The sequence below is a fragment of the Rhinolophus hipposideros genome (genome assembly GCF_964194185.1).
Source record: "Rhinolophus hipposideros genome assembly, chromosome: 12".
Classification (NCBI taxonomy): domain Eukaryota; kingdom Metazoa; phylum Chordata; class Mammalia; order Chiroptera; family Rhinolophidae; genus Rhinolophus; species Rhinolophus hipposideros.
Window position 1 is genome coordinate 14,098,380 of NC_138058.1, and position 22,119 is coordinate 14,120,498.

At 38.1% G+C, this 22,119-nt stretch overlaps 1 protein-coding gene across 5 annotated transcripts in view; it reads left to right on the top strand.

Moving 5' to 3' along the window:
* LOC308506077 (charged multivesicular body protein 3) overlaps positions 1-19,043 on the top strand; it is a 71,245-nt gene extending 52,202 nt beyond the window's left edge. For all 5 annotated transcript variants that reach the window (XM_081068972.1, XM_081068968.1, XM_081068970.1 and 2 more), the window contains 3 exons: positions 12,920-13,041; positions 16,069-16,183; positions 18,502-19,043. In XM_081068972.1, coding sequence (XP_080925098.1) covers positions 12,920-13,041; positions 16,069-16,183; positions 18,502-18,653 — 389 coding nt within the window. In that variant the 3' untranslated portion in view covers positions 18,654-19,043. The remainder of the gene's footprint in view (positions 1-12,919; positions 13,042-16,068; positions 16,184-18,501) is intronic.
* The last annotated feature ends 3,076 nt before the right edge of the window (positions 19,044-22,119 follow it).

Consider the following 22,119-nt stretch of genomic DNA (forward strand, 5'->3'; position numbering starts at 1 on the left):
AAGAATATTTTCAACTCTTTGTCAGATACTATACTGATGATTCCATCACACTCAGAAGTTAGAAGACTGAATCTTGTAACTTAGAGCCTGGTGCCAAATTAGCACCTAATCCATTATTTGGTTGTATTTGGGTCTGAAAGTATTTCGTTACGTGCTATTTTAACACTTGGATATGTTTTTAAAATATGTATAATAATAAATATGTCATCAATTTCTGTCTCTGAATACTGAAGAAAATAATCATGGGTTGGGAAAAAGTAAAAACATGACAATCAAATGGTTTGTACCACATCTTATTAACTTTTAAAAACTGATTTTAGCCCTAACGTAATGTATTTAGACTCTTTACTGGACATGCCACCTAGATATATGCCTTTTGAACAAGCCAAGTATTCCGTACCGTGAAGAAATAGTTTAATCTGATCTGTCATTTTGAAAGCTTAGGTACAAAGCTCTTGTCTTTTATATCCAGCTTTGAAAATTTCATGTTTATTCTCTATTTTTTATGCAACATGATGAAAAAATGCGTGCTTTGTTGACCATGATAAGCTTATTTAAAATTTTTTCACTATTTCCTTTACTGAGTCAACATCAGGAAACATATTGTTTATTTTGCCTTTTTCCCCCTATGAATAAAACATTCTATGCCCAGTCTCTTCCCCCCCCCAATTGCAAAGGTAAAAGTACACAGGATAATACAGCTTATGTCCCTACCACCCAGAACCAATACAATTTGACGTTTTGTTATCTTTGCCTTAGTTTTTATATTATAAAAGAAAGAAAACACTATTACTAAACTCGAAGCTCCTTAATATGCCTTCCCAATTCTCTCTCAACCTCCCAGAGGAAACCACTATTGCGAATCTTAAAATTTGTATATGTGGTATTATACATACTGTTTTGTATCTTTTTTCCCCATTAATTATTGCATTTTTATTTAATTGGGGAAGGGGAACAGGACTTTATTGGGGAACAGTGTGTACTTCCAGGACTTTTTTTTTTTCCCCCCAAGTCAAGCTGTTGTCCTTTCAGTCTTAGTTGTGGAGGGCGCAGCTCAGCTCCAGGTCCAGTTGCCGTTGCTAGTTGCAGGGGGCTCAGCCCACCATCCCTTGTGGGAGTCGAACCGGCAACCTTGTGGTTGAGAGGATGCACTTCAACCAACTGAGCCATCTGAGAGCTCAGTGGCAGCTCAGCTCAAGGTGCTGTGTTCAATCTTAGTTGCAGGTGGCCGAGCCCACCATCCCTTGTGGGACTTGAATTGAACTGGCAACCTTGTGGTTGAGAGCCCACTGGCCCATGTGGGAATCGAACCGGCAGCCTTTGGAGTTAGGAGCATGGAGCTCTAACTGCCTGAGCCACTGGGCTGGCCCAATCATTTCATTTTTGAAATCTACCCATAGTGATAAAATATATTTTAACTACTGGATATTATTCCATCACATGGGTATATTTTATTTTTCTCTTCCCCCATTGATGGACATTTAAGCTGTTTTCAATTTTTGCTTTTACTAACAGTGCTGCTGTGAATATCATTACACTCTTACACATGTAATGGTTTCTTCAGGACAGCTATATACTCAGAAGTGGAATAGCTGGATTTAAATTTTTCTAATATTGCAAAATTGCTCTCCAAAGAGGTTTTACTAATTTTTATTTCCACCAGCAGCAGATGAGAGCTTTTTTCCATACCTTTCAGCAACCCTTGATATTGTCAGACTTAAAAAGTTTTGAGAAGTGTTATCTTGTTTTAACATTTCTTGTGGAACTAGTGAACTTGATTCATCTCTGCTTTCTGTGTACTGATTACAAAAAATCTTTTCGGGGGTGGCCGGTTAACTCAGTTGGTTAGAGCGCGGTGCTCTTAAGAACAAGGTTGCCGGTTCGATCCCCACATGGGCCATGGTGAGCTGCGCCCTCCACAACTAGATTGAAACAACTATGTGGCTTGGAGCTAATGGGTCCCAGAAAAACACTTAAATAAATAAAAGTTTTTAAAAAGAGTTAATGAGCATTTAAAAACAAACAACCTTCTCAAGCAATTATAGCTCACAAATAATCATTGTTAATCCATGTGAAAAAATATCTCTTCTCTCGTAGCATATATTGTTAGTAGTAAACATAACAAAAGCTCTTATATGTATTGCACATAAGTCAAGAGCCTACTATCTTTAAATACGCATTTGTAACAATATATTATGTTATTTCAAATGTATATTATTTTGTGGCTCTATCACAACTGAAACGTAAGATACCTGCTGTTTGGTCTTTTAATGTAAAAGTGCTCTCAGGCTCTGTGTTCTAGATCCTCTGTTCTTTTCCATCTTCAGTCTGTCCCCCTAGGTGATCTTACCTAACCTCATCCTTTAAATGCCATTGATTTCTGAATTTTTATCTTCAGGCCTGACTTTATCACTAAATGTGTAGTTGTCATCTCCACTCATATCTGATGGGTGTGTCAAAATTAATATGCCCATACAGAAATCTTACCTGGTCTTACTTCCCCTGTGTTCCTACCAACACCCTATATTTTCCTTGGGAATCCAAGACGTCAATATAATTTCATCTGTAAATGTTTCCACACGGATTTCTAAAAGACCAGGGCTCTGTTCTTTGGTCTCTCGGCTCTTGAATTTATTGTTTCCTTTCCACTGTATTTTCTGTTTTGTTATGAAAGCAAAAGATTTTCCCAGATTGATCCTTTAATTTTCTTAGCTTTCCTGTGTTCCATTTTGAGAATAATAATCATGCCTTCCTCAGAGAGTGGTTGTGAGGCTCAACTCAGTGCCTGGCACGGGGTATTTGCATAGATGTAGGTTCTAAATATTATCACCATTGTCACCATCAATTTAGTCTTTGTTTTCCAGTTTCTGAGAAATCTCTTCAATTTTATGTTCCATTTTTTCTGTTGAGTTCTTTTTTTGGGGGAGGCACTATCTTAATTTTAATTTCCAGGAAAGAGTTCTCTGATAGTTCCTTTTTATAAAAAAAAAAAAAAAATCCTTATTTCATGAGTGCAGTATTGTCCCTTATTATTAATAGTCTTCTTTTTGAAGTTTTTTTTTTTGTTCCTTGCATTGTTTCTCAGAGCTCCTTCTCCCCACCATCCCCTTCTTTCCTATATCTCTCCTCTTTTTTAAAGAAAGAGAAAAAGGAGAGAACGAGAGAAAGGAGGTAGGGAGAGAGACTGGTTTAAGTGTAGGCTTCATGAGAACATTGTCCAGTCTCCTCAGCAAATAGACTAAGCTACAAAGAGCAAAATGTTAATACATTTAATAAATACATTTCTTTTGGCCCCTATTATGTGCCATAGTATTGCTGGGCTCTGGAGATAAAATAGTGAATATATAGGCACAGTCATTGCCCTCTAGGTAAAGGGGGAAAAGCAAATAATTGGATAACTTTCATTAAAATACACAATAAAATACATCATAAAATAAATAATAAATGTATATTTGTAATTGCAAACTGGTACGCACGAGGAGAATGTAAAGGGGAGGTGCAGGCAAGGATGGCTCCTTACAGGCACAGATGAAATCTGAAGGAAGAGAAGCAATTGAGTGTATGTGTTGGGGCAGTGTTCCAACCAGAGTGTCAGCGTGGGTAACGGTCCTGGGGCCAAAAAAAGAACTCCAAACACTGAGGGAAGGTCTGGGAAGTTGGGGTACCCGAGAACAAGGGTACCCCAACTCTGAGGTTGATGGCCAGAGGGAACGAATAGGGAGGTGAAGAAGACTATTTGTATAGCTGTTAAAAGAAGAGCAAGGGTTGAGATAAGTTCAGACTGAGATGTGGTGTGCCAATGGTGCAGATAAAGTGCAGCGGGAGTTCAGAGGAAAAGTATTTTGGGGAGAATCCTGGAGGCATGTCAAGTAGAGGAACCAGGGTGCACAAAGGCACAGGGGAACTATTTCAGGCTTTGTTCAGCCAATAGTACTTTATTCAGTTTGACAGGAGTGCATTAAGGGGAGCAGTGGGAGGTAAAGCTGGAAAGGTAATTTGGAGTCAGAGTTTTGAGAGTTAAGCTGAGCAATTGTAATTTCACTTCGTAGGCAGTGGAGAACCTTGGCACACTAAGCAGAGACCGTGGGTGCAGGAATAGACAGATGTAGCCAGATGGGGGGCAGTGGTACCTGGGAGATAATGGGCAGGGCCTGAACAGATTAGTCTAGTGGCATGGAGTGGAAGAGAGGACACTGGGAAGAACTGCTCTGGATGCAGAGTAAGTGGGACTTGGTGAAGGTATGAACAAGCCTGAGTTGCTCCAAACCCTGGAACGTGGAAAGACTACAGGGCCATTAACACACTGGAAACCTAGAGAGAGGAACAGGCCTAAGAGAGAGGAGATTCTATTTGGGGGCTGTTTAAACTCACTCTATGCGGATCACCCGGCTTCCCCAGCACCAAATACCCGTCCTGGTAGGAGGACTCCCTCGGGAGGGTTGTTGAGAGAATTTATAGTAGGGTGTTGCTTGTGGTCAAATTAAATACAGCAGTTACTCCAAGGTACACCTGAGGACAGAACCTGGAACAGGCAGGAGGGAGGAGTCTACATTTTGAGAGTGAGAAAAGAGAAAACTAGAAATAGTATAATGACAGTTCCCGAGAGGTCTTGCTTTGGCTGTGCCCCACCCCACACCCAGCCCCAGCCTGTTGCTGCTTTGAAAAGCCATCATTTGATGAAGGCATTCCTTTTCCTTAAGAGGTTCCTCTGTTAAAATGCAGATGTCTCTTGGAGGAGTAACATATTAAGCCTTGTCAGTTATTAATACATTGTCATAATTAAATGCATTCCAAGTGATAGCTTTCTGACAGCCGCTTCCCACAGAATAAGACAGAATGATGAGTATGTTTTGATTGAGGGGAAAAAGTTGACAGAGATTCCAAGGTGGGGCAGGAAATAGAATTACTGTATGATTCAGCAGTTCCACTTCTGGGTATATACTCAAAAGAACTGAAAGCAAGGATTTAAAGAGATAATTTGTGTATCCATGTTCATAGCAGCATTATTCACAATAGGGAGAAGGTAAAGGCAACGCGAGTATCTATTGAAGGATGAATCGATAAAGAAATTGTGGTATATACACACATAGAATATTATTCAGCCTTAAAAAGGAAGGAAATTCTGACACGTTACAACATGGATGATTATTGAAGGCATTCTGCTAAGTGAAAGACACCTGTCACAAAAGGACAAATATTATATGGTCCACTCCTATGGCCTTTGGTTTGGGTTCCCTATATTATAGAATGTTTATACTATTTTCCTTTTAATTTTTATCTTTATGTATTATTATGTGTTGGGTATTTCCTTGTATATCATTTATATTTTAACTATTTTTCTTAACCTTGTTATAAGGAAGAAGTATCCTATTCGCTTCAAAGATAATCACTTTTGAGGCATGAATGTTTTTAATATCACTTCTCTGGGCTTTCACTTGTCATTGTTAAATGTCATTGTAAAATTCCATATTTTATTATAATTTTATTCATTCTGTTTGTAATTGTCATGTTTAAGATGGCTTTTAAAAACCAGTCAGTCTAGTTTGTGAGTTTATTTCTTCCCTGGGCCCTTGCTACCGAGGAGCTGCATTTTGCTGTTGATGCCACTTTTAATAATTATTTTAATTTCCTTTTCTGATTGTTTAATTTAACTGTAGTTCTCAGTAGAGCCTGTGATAGGTAAAGAGAACTTTGTGTTTTTGTTGCTTTCATTATTGGTATCAGATTTTTTTCCAGAATATTTCCATTGATCTTTGCACCTATCAATTATGAAGACAAGCCTGTATTTAGCTACTTTGTTTCATCTTTGGTTATTGTTATTATCTGCTATAATAATATATATATTATTGTTATTATCTGCTATAATATTTATAGCAGAAGTTGTATTTTTATGTATGTAATATCTCTTCTAGCAGGGATGGCAATATAATGTTACTTTATTTTTATATATTTTGTGAGATTTTTTTAATTAAGGTTTTTATTTTCAAATAATTATAGATTCACATACATTCAGTTGTAAGAAATAATACAGAGAGATTCTGTGTACCCTTTATTCATTTCCCCCAGTGGTAACATCTTGCAGAATTACAGTACAATATCACAAGCAGGATATTGGCATTGATACAGCTATAAAACGTCCCCATTGCTACAAGGATCCCTCACATTGCCCTTTTATAACCACACCTGCTTCTCTTCCACCCCCGCCCTTAATCTCTGGCACCCACTAATCTGTTCTTCATTTCTATAATTTTGTCAAGAATGTTATATAAATGGAATTGTACAGTATGTAACCTCTTGGGATTGGCTTTTTTCACTTAGCATAATTCTCTGGAAATTAACCCAGGTTTTTCATGTATCAATAGGTCATTCGTTTTTTTACTGCGGAGTAGTATTTCGTGGCATGGCTATACTACAATTTGTTTAACCATTCATCTGTTGAAGGACTTCTGGGTTGTTTCCAGTTATCAGCTATTATGAATAAAACTGATATGAAAGTATACAAATTTTTGCATGAACATAAGTCTTAATTTTTCTGGGATAAATGCCCAGTAGAACAATTACTGGATTTTTATGGTTGCATATAAGAAACTGTCAAATTGTCCAGAGTGGCAGTACCATTTTGAATTACCACTCGCCAATGTATAAGTGATTCAGTTTTCTGCATCCTCACATTTGGTGGTGTCACTATTTTTTATTTTAGCCATTCTGATGGGTATGTAGAGCTATCTGATTGTGGTTTTAGTTTGCATTTCCCTAATGGCTAATGATTAGGCACATTACTTGGCATCCATATTTCTTCTTTGGTGAAGTGATACTTCTCAACTTTAGTGTATGTTCGAAATTCTCAACAATAAAATGCTAAAGGATTAATCCTTTTATGTTTATTTCTGGTTTTTAGTTTCCTAGATCAGTAAGATTAGCTAATATGGGGAATGGATCTGTGACCTGGAAAAAAGACTAGTGGAAATCAATCAATGAGAACAGCCAAGAGAAAAAGAATTTTTTAAAGTGAGGATAATATAAAGGACGTCTGGGACATCATCAAGCACACAAACATTCACATTATAGGAGTACCAGCAGGAGAAGAAAGAAAGGAACGGAAACTTGATTTGAAGAAGTAATGGCTGAAAACTTTCCTAACCTGGGAAAGGAAACAGATATCCAAGTCCAGGAAGCACAGAAAGCTCCAAGCAAAATTAATCCTAAGAGACCCGCACCAAGATGTAATTAAAATGGCAAAAGTTAAAGAGACAAGTTTAAAGGCAATAAGAGGAAAAGAAGTTACATACAAAGGAAACCTCATAAGGCTATTAGTTGATATCTCAGCAGCAACATTACAGGCCAGAAGGGAGTGGCAGGACATCTTTTATGTCCTGAAAGTAAAGGAACCTATAGCCTAGAAGAGTTTACCCTTCAAAGTTATCATTCAGAATTGAAGCAGAGAGAAAGTTTCATGAACAAGCAAACTAAAGTAGTTTGTCACCATTAAACCAGCTTCACAAGAAGTGTTAAAGGGTCTTCTTGAAGCAGAAAAGGAAATGCCATAACCAAAAATAAGAAAATATAAGAAAGGCGAAAAATGTCACAGGTAAAGTCAAATAGTTAATAAATACAGCAAGTCAGACATTTAAAAAGCTATTATGAAGGTCAAAAGACAAAAGTATCAAACTCAACTCAAACTACAATAAGTACTTAGGAAATGCACAAAACAGAAAGATCTAAAATGTGACTTCAAAAACATAAAGCGTGGAGTGGGTAGTAATAAAGTAGTCTTCTTAGAATATATTTGAAATTAAACTTCTACCAGCTTAAAATAGTCTGCTATAGATATAGAATGATATACATAAAGGTCATGGTAACCACAAACCAAAAACTTACAAAGGTTGCACAAAGGATAAAGAGAAAGGAACCTAAACAAAACACCAAAGAAAACCAACAAACCACATGGGAAGAGATCAAGAGAAGAAGAAAGGAACAGAGGAGAACTACAAAAAAAAAAAAAACCCACAACAACAACAAAGTAGCAATAAGTACATATTTATTAATTACTTTAAATGTAAAGTAATTTAAAAAGTAAAAAAAGCTCCAGTAAAAAGACAGGGTGGCTGAATAGATTAAAAAACATCCATCTGTATGCTGCTTACAAGAGACTCACTTCACATTGAAGGACCAACAAACTGACTGAAAGTGAAGAGATGGGAAAAGATGCTCCATGCAAATAAGAGCAAGAAGAAAGCTGGGGTAGCACTACTTAGACAAAATAGACTTTGAAACAAAGACTGTAAAAAACAACAAAGAAGGACATTACGTAATTATAAAGGGGTCAATACAAGAAGAGGATATAAATTGTAAATATCTACAAACCCAACATAGGAGCACCTAAATAAACCAATATTAATAGACATAAAGGGAGAAATTCACAGTAATACAATAATAGGGGATTTTAATACCTCACACATTAATGGATGGATTATCAAGACTGAAAATTAATAAGGAAATAATGGCCTTAAATGTCACATTAAACCAGACCAATTTAATAGACATTTATAGAACATATCCAAAAACTGCAGAATACACAATTTTTCCAAGTGCACATGGAACCTTCTCCAAGGTAGATCATATATTAGGCCACAAAACAAGTTTAGGTAAATTCAAGAAGATTGAAATTATATCAAGTATATTTTCTGACTACAATGGCCTGAAACTAGAAATCAACTACCAGAAGAAAACTGGAAAAAACCACAAATACATGGAGACTAAACAACATGCTACTAAACAACCAGTGGATCAAACAAGAAGTCAAACAGAAAATCAAAAACTACCTTGAGACAAATGAAAACACAACTTTTCAAAATTTATGGGATGCAATAAAAGCAGTTCTAAGAGAGAAGTTCATAGCTATGCAGGCCTACCTCAAGAAACAGGAAAACTCCCAAATAAAGTCGAATGTTACATCTAAAGGAACTAGGGGGAAAAAAACAAATAAGGAGAAGGAAGGAAATAATTGAGATCAGAGGGGAAATAAATGAAATAGAAATTTAAAAACAGTAGAAAAGATCAATGAAGCTAAGAGTGTGTTCTTTGAAAAGATAAACACAATTGACAAACCTTTAGCCAAACTCATCAAGAAAACGAGAACACAAATAAAATCATAAATGAAAGAGAAGTTACAACCGACACTACAGAAATACAAAGAATCATTAAAGAACACTGAACAATTATTTGCCAACAAATTCTACAGTCTAGAAGAAATGGATAAATTTCTAGAAGCTTATAACCTTCCAAGCCTGAACCAGGAAGAAATAATGAATCTAAACAGACTGATTACTAGTAATGAAATTGAAGCACTAATCATAAAACTCCCAACAAATAAAAGGACCAGACCATTTCACAGGTGAATTCTACCAAACATTTAAAGAAGAATAAATACCTATCCTTCTTAAACTATATTAGAAAATTGAAGAGGAACGAATGCTTCCAAACTCTTTCTATGAAGCCAGCATTAGCCTGATACCAAAACCAGTCAAGGACATTACAAAAAAAGAAAATTACAGGCCAATATAGTTGATGAACATAGATGCAAAAATTCTCAACAACGTATTAGCAAACTGGATTCAACAGTACATCATACATTACAAGGATTATACACCATGATCAAGCAGAATTTATCCCAGGGATACAAGGATTGTTGACCATCCATATCGATTAATGTGATACATGATGTCAACAAAATGAAGAATAAAAATCATATGATCATCTCTATAGATGCTGAAAAAGTACTTGATAAAATGTAACATCCTTTTATGATAAAAACTCTCAACCAATTAGGGAGAGAGGGAACATAGCAACATAATAAAGCTATATGTAACAAACCCATAGCTAATATCATACTCAATGGTGAAAACCTGAAACCTTTTCCTCTAAGATCAGGAACAAGGCAAGGATGCCCCCTCTCACCAATTCTATTCAACCTGGTATGAGAAATCCTATCCACAGCAGTCAGACCAGAAAAAGAAATAAAGGCATCCAAATCAGAAAGGAAGAAGTAAAACTTGATTTGCAGATTACCTGATACTATATATAGAAAAGCCTAAAGAGTCCACCAAAAAACTATTAGACTAATGAATTTAGTAAAGTTGCAGAATACAAAAATCAATGTACAGAAATCAGTTATATTTCTATATACAAATAATAAACGATCAGGAAAAATTAGGAAAGCAATCCCATTTACAATTGCATCAAAAAAATAAAATACCTAGGAATAAATTTAACCAGAGTGGTCAAAGACCTGTACTCTGAAAACTATAAGATACTGAAGAAGATACAAATAAATGGAATGATACATCATTCTCATGGACTGGAAGTTAATATTGTTAAAATGTCCTTATATCTAAAGCAATATACAGATTCAATGCAATCCTTATCAAAAATATCATTGGCATTCTTCTCAGAACTAGAACAACTAATCCTTAAAAAAAAAAAAGAGAAAAAAATGGAACCACAAAAGACCCTGAATAGCTAATAAAATTTTGAGAAAGAACAAAGTAGAAGATATTACACTCCCTGATTTCAAACTATACTCCAAAGTTACAGCAATCAGAATAATATAGTACTGGCATAAAAACAGATATAGATGAGTGGAATAGAATGGAGAGCTCAGAAATAATCCTCGCTTATGGTCAATTAATCTATGACAAAGGAGGCAAGAATGTACAATGGGGTAAAGACAGTCTGTTAAGTGGTTTGGGAAAATTGACAGATACATGCAAGATATGAAATTGGACCACTTCTTAGACCATATACAAAGATAAACTCAAAATGGATTACCTACATCAAACTAAAAAGTCTTTGCTCAGCAAAGGAAATCATAAAAAAAAAAAAAGACAACCAGCTGAATGGGAGAAGATATTTGCAAATGATACATCCAATACGGGGTTAATATCCAACATCTATAAAGAACTCATACAACTTAACACCAAAAAAATAAATGTCCAATTAGTAATTGGACAGAGGACCTGAATAGACATTTCACCAAAGAGGACATAGAGATGGCCAAAAGACATATGAAAAGATGCTCAACTTAATCATTATCAGGAAAACACAAATCAAAACCATAATGACTATCTCCTCACACCTGTTAGAATGGCTATCATCATAAAATCAACTAATAACAAGTGCTGACAAGAATGTGGAGAAAAGAGAACCCTTGTACACTGTTGGGATTGCAAATTGGTGCAGTTACTATGGAAAACAGTATAGAGGTTCCTCAAGAAATTAAAAATAGAGCTACCATATGATGCAGCAGTCCCACTTCTTTTATCCAAAGAAAACAAAACACTAGTTTAAAAAGATATATGTATGCCCATGTCCATTGCAGTATTATTTATAATGGCCAAGATATGGGAGTAGTGTAGGTATCTATCAATAAATGAATGGATAAAAAAGAACTGATGTACACACACACGCACAAGGGAGTATTACTCAGCCATAAAACAAAAATAATGAAATCTTGCCATTTGCAACAGTATGGATGAATCTACAGGGTATTGTGCTAAGTGAAATAAATCAGACAGAGGAAGATAAATACCATATGATTTCACTTATATGTGGACTATAAAAAATAAATGAATAAACCAAACAAAACAGAAATAGGTTACTTGAACACATGTCATTTTGAGGCACTCTCTCTGGGATGTAGACTTGGGATGCAAATTAGGATAAAACATGGGTGTGGGTAGACATCAGACTTTCATAATTCAAATAGAACTAGGGTTTGCTTTATTTTTACCCTTTACTCATCTTCCCATCTGTTACCTTGTTACAATAATCAATAGCAAATTTAATATTCTAGAATTTCTTATATCATTACGACATATAATTTATTGCTTATTTCAGCCAGATTCTTGATACTTCCTCTATAATGATAAATCTTAATAGATATTTTACTTTCCCATTCTAGTGATGAGGAAAATGAAGTATTCTTTATAACTTTGTAAGTATTCTTTATAACTTCTTTAGAAAAATCACAAAATGCTGTGTACGCATATGTCAGACTGGTATTTCCTTGATCACCCTTGTTTCCTTGCCTCTTGTTTTTCCTGAAACATGAAAGCTTCCTAAAGTCGGTATTCAGAGGGAGATAAATTTGCAGTGACTCCTGGCCCAGCCAGGCACTGCAATACTGGAGTCTGTGTGCCAGTTTTAGCAAGCAGTTTGATGTACGGCAGTTCTCAAAACTTTAAGTCTCATGAAACTCAAAACAAATTTGGAGGGTTGCCAACTCTTTGTTTTGACATGTTAAAGGGTTTAGGAGGGGAAACGATCATTTGCTAGTATTCTGATTTCCCATAAAGAATATATAGTATACTTGTGGTCTCAGAATACAGAAAGTTTTGCCCTAGCAAGGAACTGTAACCGCCTTACACTGACACACGCGTATTCTCATTGTGTCTTATCCTGATTTCTCTTCGTTTGCTTGAGAACCAGCAACGGGATCCTCCCAGAGTGGCTGCTATCCATCCACAGGCTGTTTGTGATGAGCATTACCTGGGTAGCCCAAAGCCTTCTGTTCTGCCAAGGTCCACAACTGTTCCTCTCACGTGTGGCTTAACCTGGGTGTCATGGAGGCCTAGGGCTTCCTTCCCTAAAGATCAGTCACAGGCCTTTGGCCAGTTGGGGTGCGTGCTCAGAGAATTTGTCCCAGTGTCAGCAAAGTGGCACACAGTGTAGAAAAGTCCGTTTCTTGGTCAGCTAATGCAGTAATGTATTCCACAGATACATAAATAGCTTCGGGAACCCACATGATACCGCTCCCTTTTATTAGACTAGCTCGCAATGTGACTTTGAGTTTCTCTCTCTCTCTCTTGCCTCCTGTGTCACATCCTGTTGAGCAATACTGACTGTTGCCCTTCTCTTTCAGCGGTTTTGCGAGTGGCTGGTTCCCTGCAGAAGAGCACTGAAGTGATGAAGGCCATGCAGAGTCTTGTGAAGATCCCAGAGATCCAGGCCACCATGCGGGAGCTATCCAAAGAGATGATGAAGGTCACCTGGGCCGGCCCTGCATCGCATTCTAAACCACTAAGTGTCACTCTCAGCAAGTGGCAGGGGCTCGGGCTGCGTGGGGCGGGGACAGACCCACCACTGTTGCCAGACACTGAGGAGAGAGAACAGCTTTGAACATGGGTTGAAACTCTCTGAGCTGAGCAATGGCAGAGGCTGGTCAGATTGCCCGTGCCCCTTAGAAGTGAAAGTGTACCCAGAGCTCTAAGGAAGGTGGGAGATCCATCCAGATAGCAACTGTTGAGGATTCAGGGAGCTGGGCTTGATGGCATCTGACATGAGCAAGGAGACAAAAGCCCAGGTTCTACCCTCTGCTCCAGCAGAAGGCTGGTGAAGATGGTGCAGGAGGTCGTTCTCCCTGCTTCCCCAGCCAGGTTTTGGCAAACCTTTTCTGTAAAGGGCTAAATAGTAGATGTAATTTCTACTTTGTGGGCCATACATCTTTGTTATAACTACTACACTCTTCTTTGTAGTGTAAAAGCAACCATAGATAGCATGTAAACAAATGAGTGTGGCTGTGTTCCAGTAAAACTTTATTTACAAAAGTAGGCAGTGAGCTGGGTTTGACCCTCAGGCTGTAGTTGCTGATGCCTTTTTTAGACTAGAAAAGGAGAGACTCAGAACCAAATAAAGAGCAATAAATACCTGCCTCCCCCAGGATCAGGGCCTGGCAGAGCCCTGTTGGTGGGCCGGGCTCAGGTTGGCGGTGTTGCTGAGCCCCCTGCCAGCCAGTGGTACGTCACACGTACTGTCCTGTCAAGTCCCCCCAGCGACCCTGGGATAGGGGTTTTTATCCCCATTTTACACAGGGGGAAACTGAATCTCCAAGTTACCAGGTAACTTATAAGTAGTGTTGGCAATAGGTGACAGATCTGGGGTTGGAGCCCAGATATCTGATCTTATTGTGTTTGCTGCCTCAGAGGAAATGATGATAGGAAGTGCCTTCTGCAGGTGCTCATACTTAAAACCTGCGGCCTGGGAGCCAAGGTTATGTACTTCCAATTCTTATATGCAGATTGTAAAGTGTAGAAGTCATCTTCCTTCCTCCGAAGGAATTACACTTATGAACTTGAATTGTATATGGGACCCCAGGGCCTAGGAGAGAGAAACCGGAGAAGAAAAATTGATGGAAAAGATATAAAAAACCCAGGGTCCAGGTCTTTGGAATGAGAACTCCTTGGCAGTATCAGTCGGAGGGAACCAGGCAAGAGGGTATGTCCTTCAAAAGTGGTGTGTAGCTGTCTCGTCCACCAAGTTGGTGATGCCAGTCCATCTAGAACTGGATAACAAGTTAATTGTTGGAATGACATCGAATCTGGTCGTTCTAAGTCATGTAGCTGTCAGGATCTGAGGGAAATCTTTATTTTAGAATTGGATCTTTTCCACAGTTTCTGAATACTGAAAATAGAATAGGTTTGAAGGAAGGCTTGCATTTGGTAGATGGTCATAGATACTTAATAGAATTCTTCTGATGGTGCGTACCCAGGTACAAACTGAAGCCTCGATGGGGGTCCAGCTCCTGAAGGGCAAAGACATGATCTGACTCATTCCATTTGACCTGTCATTTGGCACAGAGCAGGCAGTTGATGAATAGTTGTTGATTGAATAAATAAATGACAACTGCTTCCAGGATGTGTGGGGCTATTACAGTCAGGATTCCAGCAGGCGCATATAATCAGTTAGCAAGTGTCTAGTGAACCCTTTTTACCATAGCCTCCAGCACGAAGATGACTTCCAGGGGGCTCTACCTGTCTCACCTCGAATGTGAACTTGTTTATTCATTTCAGTTGGGAATAAAGGGTCTGAGAATGGGCAGAAGATGGTACTAGCTAGATTCATGTCACTAAGGCACTTGAATGGTCTGGGAGTAGAAAGGCAGGCAGGAGAAAGGGCTTGCTTTCACTCTGATTGCATCAGCGTGCTCAGTGAGAGTTGTGCCCTGGCTGAGTGCAGGGGAGCCAGAACTGGAGCTGCCACATGGGACCTCCGCTTCCTGAATCAGTGGGATGTCAAAATACAAAGCAAGGTTGCAGGTTGCAAAGTAGTCAGATCTTTCTCTTTTGGCAACTTCTCAGAAGGCTGAACCCGTGCTTTCCCTCTGCCATCCACCACGGCCACTCAGCCCCCTCTCACCTCTTCTGCCCAGGGATGTCCGTTGCCCCCTTTTTGACATTGGAGAGTGCTGTTCTGACTTTCTGCTTCAAAAACACAAAAACAGTCAGTAGGGAGGGCCTTCCCTGGGAGCTGAGCACTAGTAAGCAGGGAAGACGGCAGGGCCTGTGTGAGCTGGCCAGTGTTCGAGAGCAGTTTTCCTGTGCTCTCTGGGGGTGTGGTGCTGCCACACTCCCCTGAGAACAAAGCTTCAGGCTGCCAGGCACAGGGCATCCAGGAGAGTCTGGGCATTACCTGTTGGCTTCAGAAACGCCATCTTGTCCATTCTCAGGAGAGGAGGATCAGCTTTCGTGAATTGACTGACCCTTTCCAGACCCACCCAGTGGACCTTGTGCCACCAGCTGTAACCTGGACATGCCAAAGTACTCTGCAGGCCTTTCTGGGGTCTTATGGCACCCCACCCTGCTCTCAGTGTTTGTTATCATAGTGTCTACTATGACTCCAACAAGTTTTCATACTGTTCAATTCCTGCACTCACAGATTATGTTTGCAGCGTAGGGCAGATGCTTTTCCCAAGACAGACCGGTGCGGTGCGGACGCTCATCTGTCAGCAGATTGTTCCCCAAGTGCTGCCACTGTGGTCTGTGTTACTTTGTGAAGCTCCGCTGACAGCCATTAGAGGCCTGCCTCCAAGCTTGGTGCTGAATTTGGAGATCAGTTCCCTTTGGCCTTTTGCCTTTCTGCGGAGGACAGCATCCATGTTTCCTGTGGCCAGCTGTCCGGTGCTAGGCCTTAGAGGGGTGTACTGGCACTGAGTTCAGTTGGCACTGGCCCTTAGAAGTGTCTTTTGGGAACAGATCGAATAGTTGCAAGTGACGTGGTTTATTCTGTGTTTAGGCTGGGATCATAGAAGAGATGTTAGAGGACACTTTCGAGAGCATGGATGACCAGGAGGAAATGGAAGAAGAAGCGGAAATGGAAATTGACAAAATTCTGTTTGAAATTACAGCAGGTATGACCTAGACATACATGCCTTTCTCCCCTCCTTTCTGACCATTCTTCCTGCATTTACTAAATTAGCCGGTAGCTTTTTCTTTAGGCTATAATTCCCTTCTACATTTTTTATTTTAGATTATGCAAGTTATTTCTTAAGCAATAACCACAATATAAACATCTTTTTTAAAACACAGAGATGAAGAATTTTTTTAATTCCTAGAATTTCCAAAATGGAAAGGTGAAATATTGAAATAACTGCTCTCACCACCTGCATTTGGGTGACTTTCTTGAAAGCAATTTGGCAGTAACTATCAAAAACCTTTGACCTAGAAGATTGACTTCTGGGAGTTTACTCTCATAATTAAGGATGGCTGAATGATTTAACTCATGGATAACTGTAGTAGCATTATTTATAACATTGAAAAGTTTGAAAAAAGCTAACTGTCTAATAAGAATACTGGTTGAATCAATTATGTTATGTCCTTTTTATTGGAATACATTATAGTTGTAATAGATAATGTAGAAATATATATACTGACATGGAAACATGTTCACAATATATTATTTGAAAAAAAGCGTTGTTAAGGAAATGCACACTATGTGAAAATCACATCCATAGAAAAATAGTAGTTATCTCCGAATGATGGTTAATGAGGAATTTTTCTAAATTTATTTTTCGATTACAGTTCACATACAATATTATATAGTTTCATATGTACTACATTGTGTTTAGACAACTACATGTCTTACGAAGTGATCACTCCAATGAGGCAACTACCCATCTGACAACATACATAATACAATATTATTAACTATATTTCCATGCTGTACTTTACATCCCTGTGACTGTTTTTATAACTGGCAATTGGTATTTTTTAATGCCTTTCACCTTTTTCACCCACCCACCCACCCAAACCCCCTCCCATCTGACAATCATCAATTTGTTCTCTATGTCTATGAGCTTGTTTCTGTTTTGTTCGCTCATTTATTTTGTTTTTCAGATTCCACATATAATTGAAATCATATGCTATGTGTCTTTCTCTGACTCATTTCACTTAGCATAATACCCTCTGGGTCCATCCCTGTTGTCGTAAATGGTAAAATTTCCGTCTTTTTTATGGCTGAGTAATTTTTGATTATATATATGTACTACATCTTTATCCATTTGTCTATTGATGGACACTTATGTTGCTTCCATATCTTGGCTATTGTAAGTAATACTGCAATGAACATAGGGTTGCATATATTTTTTTGAATTAGTGTTTTAGATAAATACCCGAAAGTGGAACTGCTGGGTCATAAGGTAGCTCTATTTTTAATTTTTTGAGGACCCTCCATACTGTTTTTCATAATGGTTGCACCAATTTGCAATCCTACCATTAGTGCATGATGGTTCGCTTTTCTCCTCATCCTTGCCAACACTTGTTTGATTTTTTGATGATAGCCATTCTGACAGGTGTGAAGTGATATCGCATCATGGTTTTAACTTACGTTTCCCTGATGATTAGTTATGTTCCACGTCTTTTCATATGTCTGTTGGCCATCTCTATGTCCTCTTTGAAGAAATATGTATTCAGGTCCTCTACCCATTTTTTTAATCAGATTATTTGTTTTTTTGCTGTTAAGTTGTATGAATTCCTTGTAGATGTTGGATATTAACCTCTTACCAGATGTATTATTTACAAATATCTTCTCCCATTCTTTGGGTTGTCTTTTCATTTTGTTGATGATTTCCCTTGTGCAAAAACTTTTCAGTTTGATGTAGTCCCATTTGTTTATATTTTCTTTTGTTTCCCTTGTCTGAGGAGATATATCCAAAAAAATATTAGTAAGATCGATGTCCTAGAGTTTACTGCCAGTATTTTCTTCTAGGACTTTTATGGTTTCAGGTCTTTCATTTAAGTCTTTAATCTACTTCAACCTTAGTTTTGTATATAAGAAAGTGCTCTAGTTTCCCTATTTTTCATGTATCTGTCCAATTTTCCAAACACTATTTATTAAAGAGACTATCTTTACCCTACTGTATATCTTCCTTCCTTTGTTATAGATTAAATGACCATATATTTGTGGGTTTATTTCTGGGCTTTCTATTCTGTTCCATTGATCTACGTGTCAGTTTTTAGGTCAGTACCATCCTGTTTTGATTACTGAAGCTTTGTAGTATAGTTTAATATCAGGTACAACTTGGTGTTTGCACATTTGTCATACTAGCTTGTTTTATTGCCCCTTCTCTGTTTCTTGTCAGACTGATCCAATTATGAAAGACAGGGAAGATGAGGGGCCACTTCTATAAATCAATATTTTGTTAATATGTTCCCTCTTTTTCTTTTTTAGGGGCCTTGGGCAAAGCACCTAGTAAAGTGACTGATGCCCTTCCAGAGCCTGATCCTCCAGGAGCCATGGCTGCCTCAGAAGATGAGGAAGAGGAAGAGGAGGAGGAAGCCTTAGAGGCCATGCAGTCCCGGCTGGCCACACTCCGCAGCTAGGGGCTGCCCAGCTCAGCCCTCACGTCCTTCTCGTGGCCTGGCCACCAGGTGTGCACACACTGCTCTGAAGTGGCCGCCATTTTACGTATCTCTTGCACTACACCTCTGATGAGGCTTTGCATTCTGGAGGAGGTTCTCTGCTAATATCTCCTCACACTCTGTAAAGGTTTGGAGATCTCAGCAGGATTGTTCTTGAATGGTGTAGTAAATGCGTCACTTTCAGGAGTATAAACAGAAGTATCTTTTTTGGAGGGAGGGCAGAGAATTTGGTCTTCTCGCAAAACACTTCTGAGAATAGAGTTCATTGCCTAAATGTTAAGGACTCTGTACATTTTTTTTTTGTCTGTAAAACACTATATAAATGGATTTTAATAAATTTCTGCTTTAACACTTGGTCTCCTTTTAGATTGTCACGTGTAATGAATTTCAAGGTGTTTGTTGTCCTAAAGGGTGTCCTACGTGGCCTTGGAAAGAAAGGAGGTGCTATAGCCAGACGTATGGGACTTGGAAGCTTAACAGGAGGGGCATCTGCTCTGTAGATGCTGCTCCCCAACTTTCACAGTCATGGTGTGGGAGCCACTTTCTGCTTTTGGTCATCTGTTTAACCAAAAGGATGCTTGGGAATTGTGACAGTTTGTCCTGTTTGGATGGCTGTATTATGTTGTGCGTGCGTGCGTGCGTGTGTGTGTGTGTGTGTGTGTGTGTCTGTGTGTCTGTCTGTCTTTCCTTCCCTCCCTTCCCATTGCAGGATGCACCCAGAGCAGATAGCTGTGACATAAGGATTCTTTCTTGATTGCCTGCCCCTGCTTTGAGTTGGCTATTTCGGATGCATGGGATCTGGGCCTACCAATCAGTACTTTCTCAAAGTCGGGAGCTGACCAGTGAGAGGCATGGCATGGTCATGCATGATAAACAACTCTCACATATTTGAAACATTCCTAAGTTACATTTATAAATAATTCATTAGCAAATATACATTAATTCTGCAAAATCAACACCACAGCTATTTTTTCAAAATTAAGTGCATAAATCTTCTTTTTCCTAAAGTACTTGAGCATTTTTACATGTACATTTCCTATTAAAGATTCTGAATAAAAAAATAAATAAATAAATAAATAAATAATTCATTAGTAGCAATTTGTATTTATGTGTGTTTGACAGTTCACAGAGCTCTTTAACATATGTGATCTCATTCAATCTACATAGATAAGGAAAACATCTCACCTTGCAGGGCTGGGGTTCAACCCACATCCCTTTGGTCCAAGTCCTGTGTATACTAAACCAGGCAGAAAAAAACCCAACTACTCTCCCACAGGTTATTTTTTTGTAGGTTGTATAGAGAAATCCTGATGTCTCACATATTGCTGCAGTGAGGTCCTTCTAGACTCATCATGCAAAATGGAGATCTTGAATCCAGGGACCATCCTCTTACTCTTGATTTTACTTCAGGATATACTTTGTTTTATTTAAGTAAACATTTTTTTTAGAGCAGTTTTAGGTTCGTAGCACAATTGACTGGGAAAAACAGAGTTCCCATAGACCTTCTGCCCCAACACATGCACAATATCCCCCACTTGTATGTATCAACATCCCACCCCACAGAAGTGCATTTGTTACTGGAATCATACAGTATGTATTTTCGGATTGGCTTTCATTTACTGGTATGCTTTCAAGTTCCCTTCATGTGTTTTAATGGTTTGATGACTCATTTCTTTTTAGTGCTAAATAATAGTCCATTGTGTGGATGTACCACACTATCCATTCACCTCTTGAAGGACATCTTGGTTGCTTCCAAGTTTTAGCAATTATGAAGAAAGCTGTGAATTCCCATGTGCAGGTTTTTGTATGGACATTCATTTCAACTCATTTGGATAAATGCCAAAGAGCACAACTGCTGGATTACATGGTAAGAGTATGTTTAGTTTTGCAAGAAACTACCACTCTCTTCCAAAGTGGCAGTACCATTTTGCATTCCCACCAGCAGTGTAAGAGTTCCTGTTCTTCCACATCCTCACCAGCATTTGGTGTTAGTATTTTGGATTTTGACCATTCTAGTAGTTGTGTAGTGGTATCTCGTTTTAATTTGCAATTCCCTAATGATATATGATGTTGAATGTCTTTTCATGTGCTTTTCTGTCATCTGTATATCTTCTCTGGTGAGGTGTCTGTCTAGGTCTTTTGCCATTTTTTTCAATTGGGTTGTTTCCCTATTGTTGAGTTTTAAGAGTTCTTTATCAGATGTGTCTTTTGCCAATATTTTCTCCCAGTCTGTGGCTTACCTTTTGAGTCTCTTCACATTATTTTTCACAGAGCAGAAGTTTATAATTTTAATGCAGTCCAGTTTACCAATTATTTCTTCATGATCGTGCCTTTGGTATTGGATTTTAAAAGTCATCACCATGCCCAAGGTCACATAGATTTCCTACCTATGTTATCTTCTAGGAGTTTTATAGTTTTGTAATTTACATTTAGGTCTGTGATCTATTTCGATTTAATTCTAATGAAGCATATAAGGTCTGTGTCTAGATTTTTATTTTTGCATGTGAAAGTCCTATGGTTCCAGCACCATTTCTGAAAAAGACTGTTCTTGCTGCATTATATTATCCTTGCTCCTTTGTCAAAGATTAGTTTATTCTATTTATGCAGGCCTATTTAAGAGTTCTCTATTCTGTTCCATTCTTTTCTGTAATTTGCACACTGTCTTGATTAATGTAGCTTTATGGTAAGTCTTGATGTCAGATAGAATAAGTCTTCCAGCTTTGTTTTTCTCCTTCAATATTGTGTTGGCTATTCTGGGTCTTTTAACTTCTCCATATAAACATTAGAATTTGTCAATATCCACAAAAGAATTTACTGGGATTTTGATTGGGATTGCATTGAATCTATAAATCAACCTGAGAAGAACTGACATGTTGATAGGATATGGTTTTATGGTTGCATTTATCTGGCTGGTTAATTCACAGAATGATAATGGAATTAAGGGATGCTCATAATCGCTGAGCATTTTTGTTCTTATGTGGATAATCAAAATTAATCCAGGTGGATGGATGGACAGTTAGAATAAATAATGAGAGCCACTGTTCCAGACATTCAAATAAAATAATGCAAATGAAAGTCTTTTTATTGTTTAAAGAGGTTCTGTTTTTTCCATGCCTGCTTTCAGACTAAGGAAAGAGCATTGTTGACTGATTATCATGTTTATATTCCATTTCCCCTCAATACTTTGTTGGACATCATTGGGAACAATGGTGAGTCAGATAATCTCAGTGCTGGAAGGGTCCATAATCTGGAAAGGGAAATAACTGTGTAAACACCTGCAATAAAAGTTTTCCTCTGTACTCAGACTTAGGTCCAAAATTAATATAATACCTAGTATTATATTATATTACTATATTTTATATTAAAGATCCGGTCTTATATTACAGTAAACTAAGACCGGGTCTTACATTAATTTTTGCTCCAAAAG